The sequence below is a fragment of the Toxorhynchites rutilus genome, chromosome 3, assembly GCF_029784135.1.
Source record: "Toxorhynchites rutilus septentrionalis strain SRP chromosome 3, ASM2978413v1, whole genome shotgun sequence".
NCBI lineage: Eukaryota > Metazoa > Arthropoda > Insecta > Diptera > Culicidae > Toxorhynchites > Toxorhynchites rutilus.
Genome location: NC_073746.1, coordinates 258,222,690 through 258,244,772, shown reverse-complemented (window position 1 = coordinate 258,244,772; position 22,083 = coordinate 258,222,690). Strand labels below are relative to the sequence as shown.

The 22,083-nt window shown below is 38.0% G+C and overlaps 3 protein-coding genes across 10 annotated transcripts in view; all 3 read left to right on the top strand.

Annotated features, from left to right (window-relative positions):
• The window catches only part of LOC129776328 (dynein axonemal heavy chain 3), a 32,884-nt gene extending 27,534 nt beyond the window's left edge, over nucleotides 1-5,350 (top strand). For 4 of the 7 annotated variants that reach the window (XM_055781913.1, XM_055781911.1, XM_055781909.1 and 1 more), the window contains 2 exons: nucleotides 12-50; nucleotides 4,626-5,075. In XM_055781913.1, coding sequence (XP_055637888.1) covers nucleotides 12-50; nucleotides 4,626-4,928 — 342 coding nt within the window. In that variant the 3' untranslated portion in view covers nucleotides 4,929-5,075. Of the gene's footprint in view, nucleotides 1-11; nucleotides 51-4,625; nucleotides 5,076-5,231 lie in introns of those variants that run through there. The other 3 variants (XM_055781912.1, XM_055781910.1, XR_008743088.1) reach the window with 2 other exon arrangements.
• On the top strand, nucleotides 5,242-13,289 carry LOC129776329 (uncharacterized). The gene is made up of 3 exons (XM_055781915.1): nucleotides 5,242-5,424; nucleotides 12,897-12,980; nucleotides 13,041-13,289. Exons 1-3 carry the CDS (start codon nucleotides 5,379-5,381, stop codon nucleotides 13,199-13,201), a joined length of 291 nt encoding a protein of 96 aa, XP_055637890.1. The 5' UTR covers nucleotides 5,242-5,378; the 3' UTR covers nucleotides 13,202-13,289.
• A 278-nt stretch (nucleotides 13,290-13,567) lies between these two features.
• On the top strand, nucleotides 13,568-21,831 carry LOC129774969 (ammonium transporter Rh type A). 2 transcript variants are annotated; one of them, XM_055779097.1, is made up of 5 exons: nucleotides 13,568-14,361; nucleotides 19,977-20,764; nucleotides 20,834-21,067; nucleotides 21,127-21,220; nucleotides 21,281-21,513. In XM_055779097.1, the coding sequence occupies exons 1-5, from the start codon at nucleotides 14,187-14,189 to the stop codon at nucleotides 21,496-21,498; spliced, it is 1,509 nt and encodes a 502-aa protein (XP_055635072.1). In that variant the 5' UTR covers nucleotides 13,568-14,186; the 3' UTR covers nucleotides 21,499-21,513. The 2 variants fall into 2 exon arrangements, with proteins under 2 accessions (XP_055635072.1, XP_055635071.1); XM_055779096.1 differs by lacking the exon at nucleotides 21,281-21,513 and adding an exon at nucleotides 21,622-21,831 and having other exon boundaries at nucleotides 13,779-14,361.
• Nucleotides 21,832-22,083: the final 252 nt, after the last annotated feature.

The window sequence follows — 22,083 nt, the reverse complement described above, 5'->3', positions numbered from 1 at the left end:
ATTTTTCCAAGGAACGCCGAGCTAAAAACGAGGATTTCGTAACATTTGACGTAAGTGCATCATAACACAGAGACAGTAACACGAACCTATCGTATTAATGATAACCTAGAGCAATTCCACGCCGATTTAACCGAAAAATAGCTGATGTAGACCCTCTCTGGTTTTTATTTAAACTTTGGACATATAATGGTAGCTTTTATTGTCATATGATCCGTTGTATTTGTTGCTATTTTTTAACGTAGGGCCACGTTCAAAAGAATGGTAAGGGGTTCACTTCTCAAAATTTAACCAGTTAACTGTGATTGTCGAGTATACTCGTCATGGAGAAGAGGCAAAATTTCGTGTATTGACGAGTATACTCGTCATGCGTATAAATCAGTTACCATTAGCTATTTCAATTTAAATTTTTGAGAAAAACATAACATATAATTTAAAGATATTTAGAATATTTTGAGGCTATGCTGGAATAAAACAAACAAATAGAAAATATAAACAGTTTGAGTTGATGTCATGCGTCCCTGTATGCATTGGTTGAAAACGTTTACCAGTTCGCATAATGAATTTATTTATGTGCGATAATAATGTTTTTTAGGTGTTCGCATTGCTAAAAACATAGGATCAGTAAGGAATCGCGTTACTGGTGTTCGATTTGCAAAGTCCCATTGTGAATAATACCCTGTTTCGATGAATATCACTCCACAGCAAGATTTGAATTCTTACTTTTATATGCATAATATTTAATTTAATTCATTGCATTTTTAGTTTAATATGTATATAATAAATGCTTATGTTAACCAAAGAAGTAAATATTAGTAATAAAATTTAAAATTTTATAAAATAAACCCCTCTTTTTCATCCAATATCTTACGAGCCAAACTTACTTACTTAGTCTGAAGAATACACTCGTCATGGCTCGATTCTGGTGAAACAAAACTGTGTACACTTTTTAATGGAGACGCCACAGTTAACTGGTTAAAATTTTACAAAAACCGCATGATTTATAATGCTTATAACTCGACTTGACCTTCAACTTCCTGAAAAATCTCAAAGATGTTTGCATCTGGTTTCTATGCACCTATCATCCAATCAAAAATGCCACGTTCTGATTGGTTCTGCTCCCCCAATGGTGCCGTCAAAAATGAGCACCTAGCTTAAAGGCTAGGCATTATTTAGTTGCTCTTCTGTTCTGTCATTTTTGGCCCGAATTGTATAATATGGACTTGGACAATATGTGGTTCCAACAGGACGGCGCCACAAGCCGAATTTAACAATCGATTTATTGAAAACCAAGTTTGGTGAGCGTGTTATCTCACAAAATGGCCCAGTCAATTGGCCTGCTCGGTCGTGCGATTTGACGCCATTAGACTATTTCCTGTAGGGCTACATCAATTCTACGGTCAATGCCAACAAGCCAGCGACGATTGATGAACTTCGTATGAAAATCAAACGTAAAATTGCAGCAGTATAAGCCGATTTATGCTTGAAAACTGTCGAAAATTGGGTTCAGCGTCTGAACGTCTGCAAGCGTGCTCGTGGTGACCATGCAAAAGAAATCGAGTTCCATACATAATGGCATCAAATGTACTTTCACATCAATAAAGAATTTCATTGATATCCAAAACCGTTTTTGTTTTATTTAAAAAAAACTTTTGTAGCGCTCTTATTGGAAACCCCGATGCTTGCTACACGATCAATTATACTGCCCGGTATGTAACTTGCTACCAGTGTTTGGATTTCGATCAAAATCGAATGACACAATCAAGTAACCTCTCACGAACATATAACCAAATATGAGAGGATCATTCAGATACTTGTATGAATGACAGTAATCACTTGTACACTAAGTGATTAAACCAAGAGAGGAACGAAGACTGTTGTTTGTATATTCGCAAACCATTTTCGAAGCCTACATACAAGTTTGAACCTCATATATCGTCCCGCTCTACTATAGCGAAACCCACTGCACAGACAAGTACAAAGCAATAAATGATACAAGAAAAATTGCGTCATCATTCGGTCACCATTTGCGGAGAGCAACGAATGGGAAAAGAGAGCGGTGTTGATAGTAAAACTATGCGGTCTATATGAATATACAGGGTTTTCCATTTCGGGCTTCCGAGAGTATACAGCCCTGCGCTGACAACCGTTTGACATAGCTGTCAACCAAAGCGTCATATCGTTAGTTGAATGTCTGCCATTTTACAATATGGATCGTTTTAGCATCGCACAACGTGTTAATTTTGTTAAATTATACTATAAAAATGATGAAAAACCGGCAAATGTTTTCCGAGCATTACGGACGGATTTTGGTCGTCATGGACGGCCTACAGAGCACACAATCGCTAATGTAGTGCGTAAATTCGAACAAACTGGATCCGTAGCGGATATTGTAAAACCTGTGCATCATCGTAATGTGCGTTCGGCCGAAAATATTGCTGCTGTTGCTGCCAGTGTGGAGGATGACCAGAATGTTTCGATTCCACGGCGTGCTCAGCAATTGGGCTTGTCAAACACATCATTGTGGCGAATTTTGCATTTGGACTTGCACCTACATCCATATAAAGTTCAACTGGTACAAAAATTAGAGCGTGGTAACCATGGAATGCGTCGGGCATACGTCGATTGGGTGAACGAACAACAGCAGCAAAATGCTGAATTTTCGCATCAAATTTTCTTCAGCGATGAGGCACATTTCGAGCTCGGTGGCTATGTGAACACCCAAAATTTCTGTATATGGGGCTCAGAAAATCCACACGTGATTGTTGAGAGACCATTGCATCCGCCAAAAGTCACTGTTTGGTGCGCATTATGGTCTGGTGGAGTCATCGGGCCGTATTTCTTTGAAAATGAGGACGGCGAGACGGTAACTGTGAACTCTGAACGCTATGGCCGCATGTTAACCGATTTTTTTTGCCACAAATTGAAGATATGGATACGGATGACATGTGGTTTCAGCAGGACGGCGTTTTGATGATGCCAATTGACCGTCCAGATCATGCGATTTAACCCGCTAGACTTTTTTTGTGGGGTTATGCGGAAGACCATGTCTATGCCAACTCTCCGCAAACTCTTGAACATTTGAAAGACAACATTCGTGAAGTTATGACCGAGATACTGCCCATATGTGCCGAAAAGTCATCGAAAATTACCTGTTCCGGATCATGGTGTGCGAGGAAGCGCTAGGTGGACATTTGAATGATGTTGTATTTCACACATAATGGCATAAACCAAACTTTAATTTGAAATAAAAGTTTCATTGAAATTCGAATTCTAAGTGTGTTTTATTTCAATTTACTTTCGGAATTTAAAGTTGGAAAACCCTGTATATATATTTCAAGGGACAGCAGCGTTATAAATAAAAAATATAATCTGACTACCCTTCCCTTAGCCTCTATCCAGCTAAATAATCATATAGTTTGCACTCTCTGAAACTTAAAAATCAGGATCTGCTACATTAGCTGTATATGAATCATTCGCTTTGCATAGTCCGTATGATCCTGCTGTTTCATGATGCATGGAGAGGTCGATATGTATATATTAGAAGCAAACAAGAAAATAAACTTTCTGCACCGAAATCGTATATGATGGTTCTGCTTGCGTGTCGGTGTATCATGAAGTGCGAACCGATGCAGAGTTGTCTCGTTCTCTCTTGTGTCGTGATTTACAGCACATAACAACAAAAGAATGCCGGGAATGGGGGAAAAGATTTGTGTATGATCATATTTAAACGAACGAAAGCGATTTTTTCAGTGAATGGATCATTTGGCAAACACTGCTTGCTACGCTTCAAACGGCTAAACTGGGGTGAAATTAGACCAATCAAATCGTGGGATTTATCGCGGGATATATTCCACAATTTGTTTCTAAAATAATTTTTTTTGTGATAGTGGCTGAAATAATATGTTTCGATCTAACAAGAAATTGTCGAGTTATAAGCGTTTGAAATCTTTCATAATTTGATATTTGTGCACGTTTTAGATTTTCATTTTACACCCTATACATTACTGTTTAACATAATTCTACGTTAAAAAAATTCTGTTGAGATATCTTATTTCTCTGATTTCTTACCCTTAAAATTAATGATTACTTTATGGTTCTGATCCATAATTTTGAACTGCTTTATGATTCGTTCTTAGACTCCAATCTGCTATTTATTTTACTTTCACACATCATGTTTGGTCTTCAACATCAAGCGTGGACACGTGGCGTAGAATTCGTAGATTTTGAATAATGGGCCTGATCACGAACGTCACTTCACGGTGAAAACGAAATGAAGGGCATACAAATTGCAAACAAATCATCTCGTTTTCACCGTGAAGTGACGTTCGTGATCAGGCCCAATATAAAAAATATGCAGCGGAAGTAAAAAAGGTACCAATGTGGCGCCGACAAATGTCAAGCAGTTTGAGAGGATTAATTTGGTTGATGAGAATAAAGTTAATATTACATTTTGTGAAAGAAATAATGAAAACCTCTAAAGGTCATTAACTTGAAAACACATGAGTCACAAGAGTTTAAAAAAAATCATCGAAGAGGGTTGAGGCAACGGCCGGGTAATTTGGCGCGGAATTGCACCATAACATTCGTTCTAATTCCTGCTTGTTTGTTTGTATATTTCTGCTTAGGGACTGTACCTGGAGGGTGCTCGGTGGAACCATGAAATCAGATGCCTCGATGAATCATTGCCACGAGTGCTGTATGATACCCTTCCGATTATATCGATGACCCCAACACCCAAAGAAAGCAAATCAACATCAGACCGCGGCTGTTATGAATGCCCCGTTTACAAGACGAGCGAACGGCGCGGTATTCTGTCGACAACCGGTCATTCGACGAACTTTGTGATGTTTTTGGATCTCACTAGTGACTCACCACCGGAGCATTGGGTTCTTCGAGGAGCTGCTTGTTTGTGTCAATTGGATGATTAATTGAAAATTTCTCAACAAAATATTTTTATACCGTATTTTATAGAATGATTACTGAGTGTTTTACCGTGTTCTGCGAAAGACTGTGAGTTTTTACAAATAGAAATAAAATTTCTCGTGTGCTCTTGATGTAACAAAATAAACGGCATCCGTTATTTCGTTCATTTATCACCAATTCTGGATGTATGGAACGAGCACTTATCTTATTCAAATGCCAAGCCTGTACGGCAGTATGCATAAAATTTGAGTTCCATAAGTACTTATCTTATCTAGTCAAAGATAACAGCATGAATTTTGTGCGAACAGGTTACAATGCGCTCCGGCACCCGCTAGTGGCAGCGCGTGAAAAGTATTTGTGCGACGTTCGGAGAAGCAGGTGTCGAACATTTAATACAGTTGTTTCTGAAGTGATTAATCGAAAACCATAGGATTTTTTGAAACAACGAAAAAACAATGCAAATATTCAAAAGGAAAGCGTTCTATTTCGCACTTCTAATAGGTAAGTCAGGCAGTAGTGAAATTAATTTAAAGGGAAGAGTAATACTAATACTCTCAATATCGTAACTTTTGTTGGCACATTAAAATGAAGTTCGCTTATGATCAAAAAGTTATATATTCATCGCATCTATGTTATTTGTTTGAATAATAGCATATAAAATCAAACTGTGTGAACTCAAAAAATAGAGCGTTGATTTAGTCATTGTGTGACGAAATACTTTGTGTGCTACAACACTGATAAGATACATTCTGAGAAGTGGGGTGTAAGAATGAGTGTTCTTCGAGAATAAGCAAGAGATATAATTAGTGCCACTATTCCCGAGATTTCCTCAATAGTTCATTTTAATTAAATGCGCTAGATAGATAAATTGGACTGCTGCTGGATACAGTTCAAGTAACGGCCTTAGTGAGAAAGTAAAATCAAAAACTTTGAAAAGGCTTCCTTCGATGGCAATAAGGTTCCTAGAGTTCTACCTTAAAAGTTTATCCACCACTGTCAATTTTCATATTTCCTACAAATAATTCTAAAAAATAATGCAATACACTCTATCAAACTGGTTTTTTCTATCATTTTTCTATCGGTAAAGATAAATTAAGATCATAGTCATGTGATATGAAAGTAATCTTGATCAATTTTGAAATCATATGACAAAAGTAAATACGAAAGACGTAAGACGTAAGTCGAAAAAAATGCTAGACATCGCCGTGGAATTGAGTAAAGAAACTTAGTTGCTTAGCTTTTGTTCTACTCAGTTGCAATTACTCGCTGTACCTTAACTTTCAAAACGGACCCCAAATAATCTAGTGGATCAAGGTCAGGAGACTCTGCTGGTTACTCCAATACTTTGATTTTTCTTTCCGTAAATAAATTTGATACCAGCTTCGAACTCCATACTGCTGGAATGTGTACCAACGACCAAGTTTCAGCTTCTGCAAACTTGCTGAAAGCTTTCGCATCAATGTGTCCAACAAAACTTTTTTTCTCATTATTCTGTCAATGAATCCGAGTTCTCCGATACTACACGATACCATGGAGCCCCAAGCCATAACTCTACCTGAGTTGAGTATCTTAGCACCTTATGATGTTGCAATAATTCTCCTCCTCCATGTTTAACTGTTGACTTCGAATATTTCTCTTTTAGACTTTCGCCGGTTCATCGCTATTTGCGTGTGATAACATCATAGACCCAAATAACATTATTTTAGTCCCATCTGATCAAATTGCCTTCTTCCAGTCTTGTTCAATTAATAAGAGCTTGTGCACATATCAGTCGTTTCTTAATGTTTTTCTCTGATAGTCATGGTTTCTTTAGTGCCATTCGACCAGTGTTGGAAAAAATGGTCTTCGCTAAGATCAAATGCATAGATTTTCGAGCTAGGTTGCATCGAAAACCTATTTATTCCAAACGAAAAATAAAATGACAGATCCAGGCAACCATTGAATATGAGCAAATGAACTTTTGTCCTTCAATATGTTTTGATGTTTATTTTTTCCACCCAGTGTCATTTTCATCTTGATTATCGGAAATGTCAGAACTGAATTTCTTTTCAGCCAAATGAATATTAGCTGTTGTTAACTTCTAACCTGAGGCTGCTGTGTGCGGTTGGATTTTGCAGTTGCCGGATGCCGTAATCGGAAATACCTTATGAAATTCCCGATGTCGCAAATGACTTGACGGTAGCTTTGAAGCAAAATAACACCAACTTTGATCAAAAAACCTTCCAAACAAGGGAATAACAAGTGTATGCAATGTTTAAGTTTGACAAAGTGATAGAAACAGCGTAGTACACTTCGAAATTGTACTAGGGTAAATGATCTTGGTTTGTCCGATTTAGGGTGTTTTCATGCAACTAGAAAATGCAAATCGATTTTTCTTCATGAAAACCACATATAATCGATACGAGTTTTGGGTTTGTTGAAAAGCCCCAAGTCTCTTGTTGCTAATACGTTGAAATTATTCAAATTTTTATGTCTTTCAACGATTTTCCTCAAAGAGAAATTATGATCATGGTTTTTTTCCATCTCTGATCATGGTTTGTCCAAAAAATGATCATGATTTGTCCAAAAAATGATCATGATTTGTCCAGTTTTAGAAATCACCATTTTTGAATGAAAATTTGTAAGGGGTTGTATCTAGGACACGACCGCTTTGTTTACCACGCTTGTTTACCACTTACAGTTTTATTTTAGAATGCATCGAAATTTTTGAAATAGATTATGTTCTTCGTTACAAATAAATTTAATGAACGTCCTTTTACGTTTGATATGCCTAGGACTACCAAAATATTTGAACGGAAAAAAATGGTCAAACGATCATTGTATTTTACATTCCCCTCTGGAATTGATGCACATCTCATGTTTACGTGGTTCTCGAACCGCGAAAATTCATTCACCTCTAGTATCTGAAATGACGATTTTCCCAGGCTTCTCAGTACAAAGCGAGTACAAAAGAAATCAACGCCAAAAATTACCCTCGACTTGCATGTATTTGCAAAGCGGATTCCCCCAGACACATTGATTTTTAAGTCCGTGTTAGGGAAACACAGCTCGGTGGGAGCAAAAATACCCCCGACTTGCATGTATATTTGCAAAGCGGATTTCCACAGGTACATCGATTTTGAAGTCTGTGTTGGGGAAACCGTAAATCTGGCCAATCAATGCTTGACAGTTAGGGCGTTTGAAAAATGCTTGACATTTTACAATTATTCAATTGTTCATCTCAAGAAAAATAATATTTTATTAATTGTGATAGACGAGTAGAAATATTTCCTATCAATTGATGTAAACATCTTTCCGATCTGTTAAGAAATGTTCGAGTTTTAAACATTCGAAATACGGGTAGGGTTAGCACACAAATCGGCAGAAATAATGTATGGGAAAAAGGAAGTTCTCCCAGTTTTCATGAATTTAAACCATTTAGAAATTAGCGAATTGTAATGTATAGCATATCAAACAAATCTTAGAGAAATTCCGATTCAATTGGTAAGCAAATCATGAGAATTCGTTCACAGTGAAAATAGTTATTAACGTTAACTTTATTTCATAAGAACGGAACCTGTTATCTGATTTGGCACCCTTCCTGAAAGACGTAGTTCTACGTCAAAAATTTGAATTTTCAAGTAGATGTTGCATTTCTCATTGCTTGAGTTTACTGCCATCATATTGATCCATTCATAATTTAGTCTTTCTTCAGAATATTGCCTTTTATTGGGCATTCTAAAAATGTTCATCTCAACACATTCAACACAGAGAATCATCATTTCTGCTATCCGCGAAGGACACTATAAACAAACTGCAGTTAGCCAAGCGGTTGCCAAAGAAATCATGTGGACAAAACAACATTAGTGAATTGAACAACTCATAATCAGAATTGAGGTCATCGAAATTCGTTAATTAAATGGTTATCTATGTAAATCTGATACAAATGATGTACAAACATTATGTTCACAATAGATGTAAGTGTTATAATCCAGAAAGGGTCTGAATACGTGCCAAATAATCATCTGATGATTGACTAAAACTTAGCTCAAATGAGGTGCGCATTGGCACGAAGAGAAAGTGGATTTTATAATCCTTTAAAACATGTTAATCCGTAAAAATAAACTATTAAACTACTGTAAATCATGAAAAACACAATTTTATTTATATGTTTTTTTATATGTTTTATATGTTTAGAATATATGTTTTCGAATACCTGATTTGAAACAGGTGCACTGAATTAGAGCATTCAAAATAGTGGACAAACCATGTTCATATTTTCGACTGGACAAACCAAAATCATTTACCTTAATCATATTTGGGTGCATAAACGTTTTTGCGTGTTTTTCTTTCGTTTTTTGTTGTCTCACGCCATGATTCCTCCAGGTAAGGATAATTTATAGCACATAAGATTAAACAAATGTATAAAACAAATACAAATAGCCGAATAAATATCCCAGTTTTCAAACGAAAAACAGAACATTAAAAATTAATTTGAATTAAGATTTCATAAACTTGTTTTACATACTGTATGTCAGTGATCTTGGTTGAACTTTATTCAGATATTGAAAGCATTTTGAGCAGCATTTTTAAGGATACCAACACAAACCGAAACAAATAAAAAAACATTCCCAAAGCTGCCACCACGATTCGTGTTACTAGCACTAATACCGCTAAACACCCGAACACGGAAAAAGATACAATTTTCTTTCAAACATACTAAATCAATAGCATTCCATTCTCATTGAACAAAATCCAAAATCCATCAATTCAATGACGACGCCGAGGTATTTAGGGGAGGACAAAGTAAGACACCCATCTTAACCAAAACAGGCTGAACATGTATTTTTACTACATATTTCAATGTTTTTTTCACATTCACAACGTAGCCACGTCTGTTCGTAAGTTGCATGGAATCATGCAGTTTTTACATATTACTTTTTCATGAAGCAAGACGTGGTTTTCGGTGCTGAAATGCATCTAATGGTATTTATAATAAAAAAAATAAAGCTAAGAGCACAGAAAAATCCTGCCAATTACTGCGCTTCCCATTATTTCATGAAGAAGCGTTTTACCGACACGGTGCGTCATACCCTATGTTCCCCTACACGGGAAGTTTGACGTTTGGACCAGTTTAGATGGGAAGGAATGTAAGTGTTATAATGGTATCTCAAGTAGATGTGGGCAAAACGGTTCACTTAAATGAACCGTTCAATGACCTACAGTTCACCCAAGTGAACTAGTTTTTCTGAGCAGTTCACTCACTATTTCGTATAGTACAGGGATATGTCAGCACAAGTATAAAAAAGTGTGGGATGTTATCTACGACTGTTCTGTCCACTCATATAAAATACTGTTTGTTAGTAAAGAATTATTCGTCCGAATTTTGTGAAAAATATCTCAGCACAATAAGGAACCAAACTTTGGTTTTGAAATTTTGATTCAGTTTGAGACGTGATTCATTTTTTTAGCACAAACCTTTGCACTCAGCACTAGCTTGCGCTGCTTTTCTTACGACGTATAGCAATAACTGCTACAGCAAAACTGTACCAAAACGCAATCGTCTATCCCAAAATTATCGAGCACAATATGACATAATATGAAAAATATTTCATATCAACGACGCGATTTACTGTTTAACAAGACTGTTTGAATAGTTTCGCTTTCAACTGTATTTTTGAATTGAAAGTTTATTTGATAAATAATCAAGCAATTCAATTTAAAAACCATCGTATCCTGAAATGTTGCATTTTATTACGAAAACGACAATACCGCTTATTTTTGTTGTTTCATGGAGCTATCGTTTCTTTCCATTCGTTAATTTGAGGACTATTTACTTTGCAGCACCATTCATCTTTCACTCGTTCGTTCGCTTTCCTCTCATAACATACATCGATCACCATACACAGTTCATTTTGAACTGGTTCTGAACTGCATACACACAGTTCATCATTCACCGTACACAGTTCGTTCTGAGCTGAAGTTCGTTTTGAACTGTGTAAGCAGTTCATATGAACTGTTGCCTAGTTTACAAGAACTAGTTCACCAAAAAGAGTGAACGAACGTGAACGAACGTCGTGGAGTGAACGAACGTCTTTTTGGTGAACTAGTACTATCGAACATTTCATGAACGGTTTGCCCATCTCTAACCTCAAACAATCTGCTTAACACGTTTAGTCCCAGATTGTTTCTATTGGAAAATACGTTGGTTTTGTTTACGCCTTCACGCCTTCGCTTCTTCAGTTTCACTAAGTGTTCTATACTTATTGTCAGTTTTGGTTCAATATTCATTTTTAAACCGTTGTAACAAACGTAATGCCGTTCAGGAACTAATATAAACTGACTCGTATAGAGTTACAGAAGCGTTGTGTCTGAGACACGACCGCATAGTTGACGAAAGATGACGCTAGGCTATTTGTTACATATTGGTTGTGGATATGTTTGAAAATTTTCATATTTAAACTCTTTGATAATAATTTGATGGCCCTGAAAAGGGCCGTTTAGTTTGATTGTTCACTCCTCCAATGCTACAATCAAGTAATGATGGCAGAAGAATGGTGATAATTCGTGGGATGGTGCATATCACAACAAAAGATATCGGAGTGGAATGATATTTTATGAAAACTCCCCTTTTTGGACCTGGACAAGCTGACTCCTGCCATCTGTAGGCATAAAATAAAGCATAGTATATATGGAGCGTCGTGACCGGAATAAATCGTCGCAGTAAACAACTGCAATAGAAACAACCGTGTAGTGTAGTGTGTAGTAGGCTAGAAATATTGTGGCGCGGGAAAAACACCATGTGTTATGCACATGATGTGCCTCACATTTGTATTATGAATTTGTTTTCTTGTTTTTAGTTTTTTGAAACTTTTTCTGAGGACAATGTAATGGAGGCGAAGCCCCCATTTGACGAGGGCAAGGAATCGAAACGGTCCAAGTTGCCATGATGACATACGAGTCCACCACCGACTCGCCGTCGGAAGCGGCGGTGTCTCGTTCTCAAACCTGTGTTCCACTGATTGCCCGGTTAATTTGAAACATAGAATACGATCCTTTAGCAATGTCCGTCGAGCTTTAGCGAGCGTTTAACGACATACGTTTTGCCTGGTGCTTTACGTTTGCCCGATTAATTTTTGTTTTAAAATACAATACCGCGCCCCAATATTTCTAGCCTACTACACTTTTTGTAATGTAAAATTACAAAAATTACATTTATTACATTACACATTACATTTTAAAATGTAAGAGATTTTCAGAGAGTGCGAAAGATTCTCCATTTTTCAATTAGCACCCGAAACATAGAAAAGTTCTTTCACATACATTTCACTAGAGTATCGCTTGGCACAATTACTCTTTCATATTACTGATTCTTTTCAACTACAAATCTGGTCCAAAAACAAGCCCGAACTAAAACGAAGTGTGATTCCTGATGCTTCAAACTTGTGTTGTTCTAATTGAAACACTCGGCATTTCACAAACCCTATTAAGATATCATTTTATTATTTTTTGCAACAATGATAAATCTATATACAGCTAAACGAAAAAGAACTTACTACCGAGACTGCGACTAATGAACCGAATGTAAACAACTCCCACTAAACCGCACTGATTGATGCTAATGAAATATTTGAAAAGCGAAGATCTTAATATTTATACCACATTGACGTCAAAATCTGGCAAATTAAAAGATATTAATTAGCATACCAAATGCCAGCAGAAGCCAATATAAAAGAAATCATTTGTCAATGATTCATATGATATTTCGGGCTATTTCTGGCCTGCAGGTAGCAACATACTCCATTTCTATTTTTATTTCTAAAAATATACTGTTGTGATAACTATTTTCGTCAATTATTTAATTCCTGTCATACGATGCCTGACTTCGATTCCGCGAAACGTAACGCGGAAATATGGCGAAATCATCATTTTGAAATTTAAAACATATTTAATATTAGTATAAATTAGTATAAACATTCTTCTTTTTTTTTCAGTGCTGCTTAGCATGTGCCTAGACGAGACAGAAGCAAGGCGAAAGATTCTAAGAGGACGTCGAACCGTTACTCGCACCTACAAACGTCAGTTGCTTCTCTGGACTGAAGTAATATGTTTTTAATTTTCTCCATTTTCTTTTACAGGCGGAACCATCATTCCAGCCTGGGCTATCATTACAGTGATTGGCATTGCGTATCTAATAGTGGGAGGGTTGACATACCTAGTACTCCGCAAGACGGTACTTCAAGCGCCAATAGAAAATGTAAACTCGTATACGCCGGCAATGATGCAGGATGATTCGTAAATGCGGCTATTGCCGAGTTTTTAGACATTATGTATAAGTATTAAGTATTACCATCGACATCAACATTATCATAAGAAATAAATACGTAACCACAATCTTGATGGTATTCCTTTGTCATATATTCAAAATTCATAAAACTAATCGTCCAAGTAAACAACAATTCTAAAACAAATAATCGATTTCCATAGTACTGAAATCAATTTCCCGAGCAGCTTCGTGGTGAGTTGAAAAACGCGCCATTTTCAATGCGATGTGCGATACACTTGACGAACAAATTACCTTCTGATCTTGAATATTTTATCATAAAACGACTCTTGGTCTGGTTTTCGTTTTTCAATTATGTTTACCCTTGCTTTGGATAGTGCTTGACTTGTGAGTTTTTCAGATATACAAAATCAAGCCGACCGTTTAAGGTACTGTGACCTATAAGTGAAACATTGAACGAATTCGTGCACAACAGTGGATACATTAGAAATAAACTCTTTATGCCTTTATCAGTTCACTTGTTAATCGGGCAAAAAGCACCACACAACAAGCAAATATTTGCCTAATTTATTTAAACGTGGTTTTGCACCCCAGTTCCAGTACCAATTCTGACTACCGAACCGGTGACATGCATGGAGCTTCATTGCATAAGCTGTGACAAACATCGGATCACTACTACGAGAGCAACGGTGGGTTTGTTTACCATACAATTTAGATCGAGTGTGCACCACGGGGGAGAGCTGTTCTGGATACAGATAATCCACTTCAGAAATCTAGTCACTGTCCATCAGTACCATTATAACGTGGTTCGCTCTGGGCAATACTACAGGTTTGTTTTTGTTTGTCTGGGCAAACTTATGAACCCCAAACGGCCAATTTGCGAGGATCAGTTCGATACCAACCGCCGGTGAATCAATTTCGGGAGCCGTGAAAATATCCGTTTCGTGCGGGTGTAAAAGCGGTGTAATTCAAGTGATAGTGAAAAGGGCAAAGTACCAAAATGCATACGCCGGGGTCGTCTGTATCCGGTTATATTTTGCTGCTAGTAGTGCAAATTGTGTTTATCATTATATTTGGTTTTCTCACCGACTACTCAAAAGAGTTACTCCCCAAGAATGGAACTAGCGTGGACACAGACGGCGCTGTGGCAGACAATTATTTGCCGAAATACCCACGTGAGTTTTCGTAGCGTTGAATTTATTCAAAATTAGGTAACCAAATGGGGATAAAATGAAGAAGAATGGTCTAGAATCTTTTAGTTTTTATTTATGATTATCAATAGTTCGAGAACTAATACACACAACATCGTTGAAGTGCTCCTCTATTTTTCTAAAAAAAATTTTTGATCCATCAAAAGGTGAGAACGACTGAACGTATCAACATGAAAATTCACAGTAGTTTCTTGGATACATTAGACCAACAAATTACCAGCTAACATGCGTATTTGCTATAATATTTGAAAAATTACAATGGAATTCCTATTTTTCGCCAAACCAATTAATTGTACAGAGTTTGATCAAGTTACTGAATCTCATTGCATTTGTTATTGGTTAAATACTCGTTTCCATTTTCTAATTTTTATTATTGTCGTTCTCAGTACCGATGCTATCCAAACGAAAAAACTATGGGTGGGTTATACCTACGATATAACCACAAGGTTGACGTAGGACTACCGTTGGCTTAGTAATCATTTGAGTGTGTTGATTAAACCGGTTATTGAATGTAACAATTTCCGAAATCAATTGTGAACAAATCCCAATTTCGGGAAATCCCCAGATCTTGCATATATTTCCAATGCCGATTTCCTCAGACTCCTTGGTTCAGAAGTCTGTGTTGGGAAACTCATTCCGGTCTGCAGATTTTTTCTTATTTATTATTTTTTTTAATTTTATTTGTGGTAATTCATCTGAAATCTTCATCTGTCTTAATGAATAAAAGGTGTTAAGTAAGAGTTAATTCAAAACAAGTCCAATTCTACTACAAAGGTCTAGTTGGTTCATTAAATTCAAAAAGCTTGGCTTGGTAACAGCAATATTCTGTTCCGAAGCGATCTATTTGGCACACGATCTATTTGGCATTGGCAAAAGATCGAGAGCATTTGCTTCTCCGTTTATCAACTTGGCCACAAGCGTCGGTTGCTGTATTTTTCGGCGGCGCTCCAGTGTACCCTTCGCTATCTTCGAAATGCAGCCTAGTTGATGTGATGCTTTCGAAACGATCATGGAGCGGTGTGGATCGAAAGTCATTTTTGAGTCCAGTTGAACCCCAAGATCAGTGACACTTGTTAAAGCGTCGCCACCTATCTGGTAATCAAATATGATTGGCTGTACAACGCGATGGAACGTGATAACCTGACATTTTTCAACGCTCAGTATCGACTTATTTCTCTGACACCAATCGGCAAACGAAGTTAGCAAACTTTGCAAAAGCTAGCAGTCCTCTTCCGTGCGTACTATAACGTATAACCTTTTTGTTCTCTATTATAGTGACTTTCAACACATTTCTCGACTGGTTCGTCACTTTTTAATTCCATTTTTGGAAGAATGTCGGTAGTGAGAATTGAGCTCGTGATCTCTGAGTAAGAGGTATGGATGTTACCACTACGCCTGATCGCCTCCACGGCCTATGGCGATCACCACGTTTGAAAACTGGTGTCATGAACGACTGCTTCAGATGCGGGGAAATTCTACTTGCTGCAACGAGCGATTGAAGATGTCTCTTAATGGTTGCGCAAGAACGACAATACAACTCCGTTGTTCTCCGTTTTGAGCCACAATTATTGGAGTAGTTTGTCCGTTTTAGATTCGCACGACAATTCGCAGCTGGAGGACGTTGGGAAGGTGCGCGGTATCCGGTACAACGTTTCTCTTCAGTCGGTCCATCTCTTCCAGTGATCTCTTGACATAATGGGCCGAGAGCAATTCCGGACATCCTGCTTCTTGTGATACCTCTTGATGGAAGCGGCAGCCACTTCGTGCTTCGTGGAAGATGTCCAATGGCCGGCCCCTGTCAGTCGTTGCCGTCCAGCGTCAAGTAGATTTTTTCATCCATGATGACCACAACATCGCGCATCTTTAGTCGCTTCTTTTTCTGCTCAGATACGACCGTCTCGACCGACGCTTGCGTATAAAAATGTAGTAATCTCAAATTTTCAACAATAAAAAAAATGCAAATAGTTTGTTGAAATTGTTGGTTAAACACGTTTCATGATTGCTTATAGATTATAGACAGTAGAGTGACTAATTCTCTAATAATACCTCCCATCAAATTTTGCACAGTAGCCTTCGTGCACTTCCTGGACGCTTAAGATCAATTCATCTTGAAGTCTGACATGTTCTGAAACATTGTACCACTTTTCTTGAATATGCCCTTGATAATTGCCCGGTAACGTTCGATTGGTCGTAATTGGGGACAATTCAGTGGGTTGATGTCTTTTTGGTGTACATGATGTTGTTTTCAGCAAACCACTGGAGGGTAGATTTGGAGTAATGAGCCGTTGCCAAATCTAGATAAAATAGAAAAGGCAGGTAATGCTTTCTATACAATGGAAGTGACATCTTCTTCAAGCATTCGTCCTAATGATTTTGAGCATTTATGGTCCTTTTTCGAGAAAAGTAGAAAATCATAAGCCTCATGTGCAAATTACTTGCCAAACTAGCACCTTTTGGCTGAATTTTCCACCGCAACAGTCATATCCGTAGTTGGTAAACTCTATCCAACTGATTTAGTGTAAAATTTAGTCCCCGTCAGCGTTCTGGAGTCCCCACGATATTGCTGTTCCGGAGTTTGTTTGGGTACTTTCAGCTTTTTGTAGGTTTACAAAGAATGTCTCTTCTTAATCCTGGATCATTTCGATGCTGGTACCAAACTTCTTGGCCAAGCCCAAGAATAGAGGCAGATTGATGTTTACGAATATAATTCATGACTTTCTGGTCCAATCCGGGGTCACCCGTTTATTAGTGCTAGCATATCAAATGTTTGAGATTACATTTCGATATGTAAACTTCTTCACTATTTGCTCCGAACTCCTGGCTCAAAGTGCGGAACGATGAGGTCACCTTGCTCTCGGTTTTCCTCTTCACCTTCTACTACACTCTGCGGTTGCACAACACCGTCAGGCAAATAGAACTATGCGTTCGACGCTCTCGTCTTTTTCCAGAAAGAATAGGATGTTGTAAATGTCAGATCTGCTATATCCGGCGGACAATAAGTGCATCACGATATCCAACTTCTTCACTCCGGGTGGAGCTGGCAGTACTAACGAAACACCGAGCGTAGCTGCTTGACGCCATGGCTGCTGCAAATCGTGATTCTTTGTTTCGAGCAGACATGTAATAAAATATCTAATTACGGAAGTGTAGTACTTATACTCACCGGAGATAATTTTTGGCGAATGAAGGCTTTCAGGTCATTTCGCAGCCTCATCTTTTTCGCCGAACGTGGCACCTTGGGACATTTTTTTTATTTCCAAAACCCGATCGATTATAAAAGAACACCATTCTAAAAGTACGAAAGGCATCCTTGCGGCTTTAGTTAGTCTGCTATGAATAAATCAGGAGTTTACTGTTGGTTCAAAAGCTCGAAAGAGACTCAAAGAAGAATACTTCGGACAATTCTCGAGTAACCTTCAACGAGATTGCCGATAATGTCGACACATCATTTGGCTTTGGTAAGCAGATTTTTGTAATGTGTCAGATGAGAGGTACTACTTCAAAGAAGACAAAATATACATTAACATGTTTTACTGCATCACAATTCTATATGTGCTTACTAAAGATCTTATTTTATTGGAATCATTTCGTCACAACGGGATAAGAAAATGATCCCAAACCGAGCGTAATTTCAGACAAATCGCCAAATAACGCATCCCGCCAAGTTTATACACCCTAGAAACTATGATATTTTTCAAAAAAATTCATCTGTCTATGCCTGCTGTGAGTCCTACTCATTTATGGGGATAAATTGTCACCGCTGTATTCCGAAGGGTTTGTATAATGGGTGTTTTTATAAAGATTTGTGTTTAATTTGATTTGTCCTTTCATCATGAATAGATTGAACAACGCCTAAAAGAAAATTCAGATTTCTTGTGAAAAGCATGATTCAGTTCGAGAAACTCGTCGTTCGTCAGAACAATTGATTCGAGCAACCATGAGTCGTTTGCGCACCACTTCTACTCTACAGAAAAACACACATCGTCAGATCCTTACGGATCTGGTGTTGTTAAGTACCTTTAAATTGCATGATCGACTAATGTGTGTTTGATTACAAAATGCTTTCAGGTATTACACTGTTCGTCATGGCTAATGTGTTGACGAGGCGGAGACATCAATTTTTACCAAAAAATGGTAAAAAGGCAATGGTTTGATAAGCTTGTGAGTGTGGTATGCTTTCCGAGCCGTCCAACGAAGTTCTGTTCGTACCGATGAATCCAACGAACTGACTAATTGAGACTTTTTTGCCCTTACCGAATCATATTTGAGAAAACACGTGAAGGCAGCAGATTCTATTGTAAACTTCGCAAAAGACTGGAAAAGTGACCAAGTGATCGCAAATCAGTCTGTGCTCAAGAGGATGGGCGGCCCTCGATCGAAAATTCATACCCATTTGACTTGAATCTAATTTTGTTTTAAAGCACTGCAATAAATGATTGTAGAGAAAATAAAAGTTAAATAAAAACTAAAAATGCTCCTTAATTGGGTTTATTAACCACATTTTATATAAAGGCAGAATACAAGAGTAATTCTAGGTTTTTTAGGTAATGGCGTTGTTTAACGACCCGTACTATTGACATTGACTAATTCGTCCTTCAACCTTAAGGTTTATCCTCCTCGCAGGCATGGAAATAGTGATCTGGTATAATTACAGGAATAAGAAATTCATCACAAAATAGTGTTCACCTATAATTACCGCTAATTATATTGTATTCAATATGCTATTGAATAGAACTCTACGAATTGTTCGCCATTTACTGAAAGTTCTACACTTTTGTAGAGATGAAAGGATGGAGAAAAAAAAGTATTGAGTTGTGGTCAGAAACCGAAATCAAACGCTTCTATTAGTTACACTCGCTTGATTCACTACTCTGCTGAACGTCCTAGAGCCCTATGATATACAAGGGTTCGTGAAGGGGCGATGATACATGAGAGGCGAATGAACTGCAGAATTGAAGCCTCTTGAATACAACCAAAGAAGAAGAAGAAGGAGAAGAGGAAGAAAAAGATGTTTTAGTTTTTGGCCCAATCGATTCACCACGAGTGAGACTCGATATCGTGGGTTGAAAGACTAACAGCGTCCTAAAAGCATGATGATCTAACCTTCATGGACGATCTCGACCCCTCATCCTGCACAGTTCAGCATGGTAATGGGAAACCAAAGTTTCTTCCAGTTTCATTCTTCTCAACACGACCAAAGTGTCGAACCTCATCCGAATGCGTTTTAACCAAAACCCATCTCAAACCTAATTCATTGATTGTTCAAAATATGTAAGCAACATTCAGTAGAGATATATTATTCTTTAAAGAGCATTTTCACATTTATCATTTCGTAACAAATTTCCATAGCCTTTTATGTTCTTGTTACAGAATTATGTTTAATGTATTGGATTTTAGAAAACATTATAACGCGGCTACTTTCAATAGCTTATAAACAAAGACCCACATGAAATATGAGGGTTCTTACGTAAGATAATTACACTAGATTATACGTTTGTTTAAATTAGTGAAGCATAGGTGTTGCCGCACGATATTTCAAACAACCAAGTATTATAGGGAAACCTTTACTTTCATTGCAGACTTCCAGGACATTCACGTTATGATATTTATCGGTTTTGCCTTCCTGATGACGTTCCTCAAGCGCTACGGATTCAGCGCCACCGGGCTGAACCTGTTGGTAGGCGCACTGGTCATCCAATGGGCCATCATAATGCGCGGCTGCTACGAAATGGAGGACAGTAAGATCCCTCTATCGCTGGAAAACCTTATCGGGGCAGACATTGCGGCAGCCGCAGTACTGATTAGTATGGGAGCACTGCTAGGTCGAACCACCCCGATGCAACTCTTGGTGATGGGTATCATCGAAATTGCCATATTCGCAGCCAATGAGTTTCTACAGCTAGAAGTAATGAAAATTGCCGATGTTGGAGGCTCCATTACGGTTCACGCCTTTGGAGCGTACTTCGGGCTCGCAGTCAGCTTCATTTTGCGACCAACGAAGGAGGATGCAAAGGCTGGGCAGTTGGAATGTTCATCGTACGGTTCCGATATCACAGCCATGATCGGGACGATCTTCTTATGGATCTTTTGGCCTAGCTTCAATTCGGCTCTCGTAGAAGGAGCAGAGCAGGAACGTGCCATTATCAATACCTATCTTTCCCTCGCTGGAGCTACCGTCACTACATTCGCCTTATCCGCTCTGGTATCGCATGAGAAGAAGTTTGACATGGTACATGTACAGAATGCTACACTCGCGGGCGGGGTGGCCGTTGGTTCCATTTGTAACCTAATGATTCATCCCTTCGGCGCGCTGCTGGTAGGAGTTATTGCTGGCGTTATTTCAGTGCTTGGATACCGATTTCTAACCGTAAGATCAAAATAGAGAATTGAATCGATATATCAATCTTGAACAATATGTTTTTTTTCAATTTCTCAGCCGGCTATGCTATCCAATATGCGGCTTGCGGACACATGTGGAGTGAATAACCTACATGGAATGCCAGCACTTCTCTCTGCAGCTTTTTCCGCTATATATGCTTCATTAGCCACTTTTGAAACTTATGGCACATCGTTGACCAGCATTTTCCCGGCGATGAAATCTATTGCGCCAGTGATGAACACAACCATGACAAATGACACAAGTGGCGATCATCACGAGTTTGTTGCGGGGGTATGATGAAATTGTTGTATCATGCTGTTCAGAATTGTGCAAAGTCGTTATTCTTGCAGGGATTCGGCCGAAGTGCTCATAAGCAGGGTGCCTATCAGTTGCTAGCTGTTCTAATTACAGTCTCGATAGCTATTGTCGGAGGCCTGTCTACAGGTATGTCAAAAAAGTTCAAACCTTGTTAACTGCATGTGACTAACAAAATCCTAATCTAAGGAGTTATATTACTTTATGAACGGTTTGGAGGAGTCATGCAACCTAAAAATATGTTCTCGGATAATCAGTGGTGGGAACTGGATACACGAAACAATCTGATTTGCGTTCTGCCACAACCAGTACAATCTCTGAACACGAACAGTGCACAAATCTCATTGGTCGTTTTGAATGTGGATGAAATATATAAAAATGCAAAAAAAAGTTTTACTAAACAGTAACTGTTCAATAGTACACGGTTTGTAGTTTGTTCAATATATTCAATGGTGTGTGACAAATAACGCAATAAAAACAAAATAATCGCCAGTAGTAATCTGTGAAATTAAATGTTCTGTACTTTGCAGGCCTAGTCCTTAAATCGCCCATGGTTCGACAGCTTAACAAAGATGAACTTCACGACGACGAGAAATACTGGGAAACACCAGTGGAATCGAATGACATAGCAACAACTACAACAGTCTCTGCCTAAAAGAAAAACATCAGCGATAAAATAATGTTTCAAGATGTTGATAGTTGGAAAAGGATTTTATTCTGATCATGGAATGTAAAATAAACACTGAGTGAAAGTCTGGTCATGAGGCATCCGAAAGCCCAAAAATGTTTACATATTAAACAAGGGACGAGCAAGCAAATTCTGATCCAGAATCTTATTCTGAATTCTAATTTAGATAATAAATACATAAAAAAATATATAACGAAACTCTGCTACTCATATTTATCGAACACATTTTGATATGTGCGATGGACATACATCATCTCAGGAGTTTTGTGAAAGCTACAAGAACCAGACCCTACCACTAACCGAC

Coding starts and splice junctions, on each gene's coding strand:
- LOC129776329 (XM_055781915.1), top strand. CDS start 5,379: ATGCAAATATTCAAAAGGAAAGCGTTCTATTTCGCACTTCTAATAG. Junction 5,425..12,896: donor CTATTTCGCACTTCTAATAG/GTAAGTCAGGCA, acceptor TTTTTTTTTCAG/TGCTGCTTAGCATGTGCCTA. Junction 12,981..13,040: donor CGTTACTCGCACCTACAAAC/GTCAGTTGCTTC, acceptor TTTCTTTTACAG/GCGGAACCATCATTCCAGCC.
- LOC129774969 (XM_055779097.1), top strand. CDS start 14,187: ATGCATACGCCGGGGTCGTCTGTATCCGGTTATATTTTGCTGCTAGTA. Junction 21,068..21,126: donor ATCACGAGTTTGTTGCGGGG/GTATGATGAAAT, acceptor TTATTCTTGCAG/GGATTCGGCCGAAGTGCTCA. Junction 21,221..21,280: donor TGTCGGAGGCCTGTCTACAG/GTATGTCAAAAA, acceptor TCCTAATCTAAG/GAGTTATATTACTTTATGAA.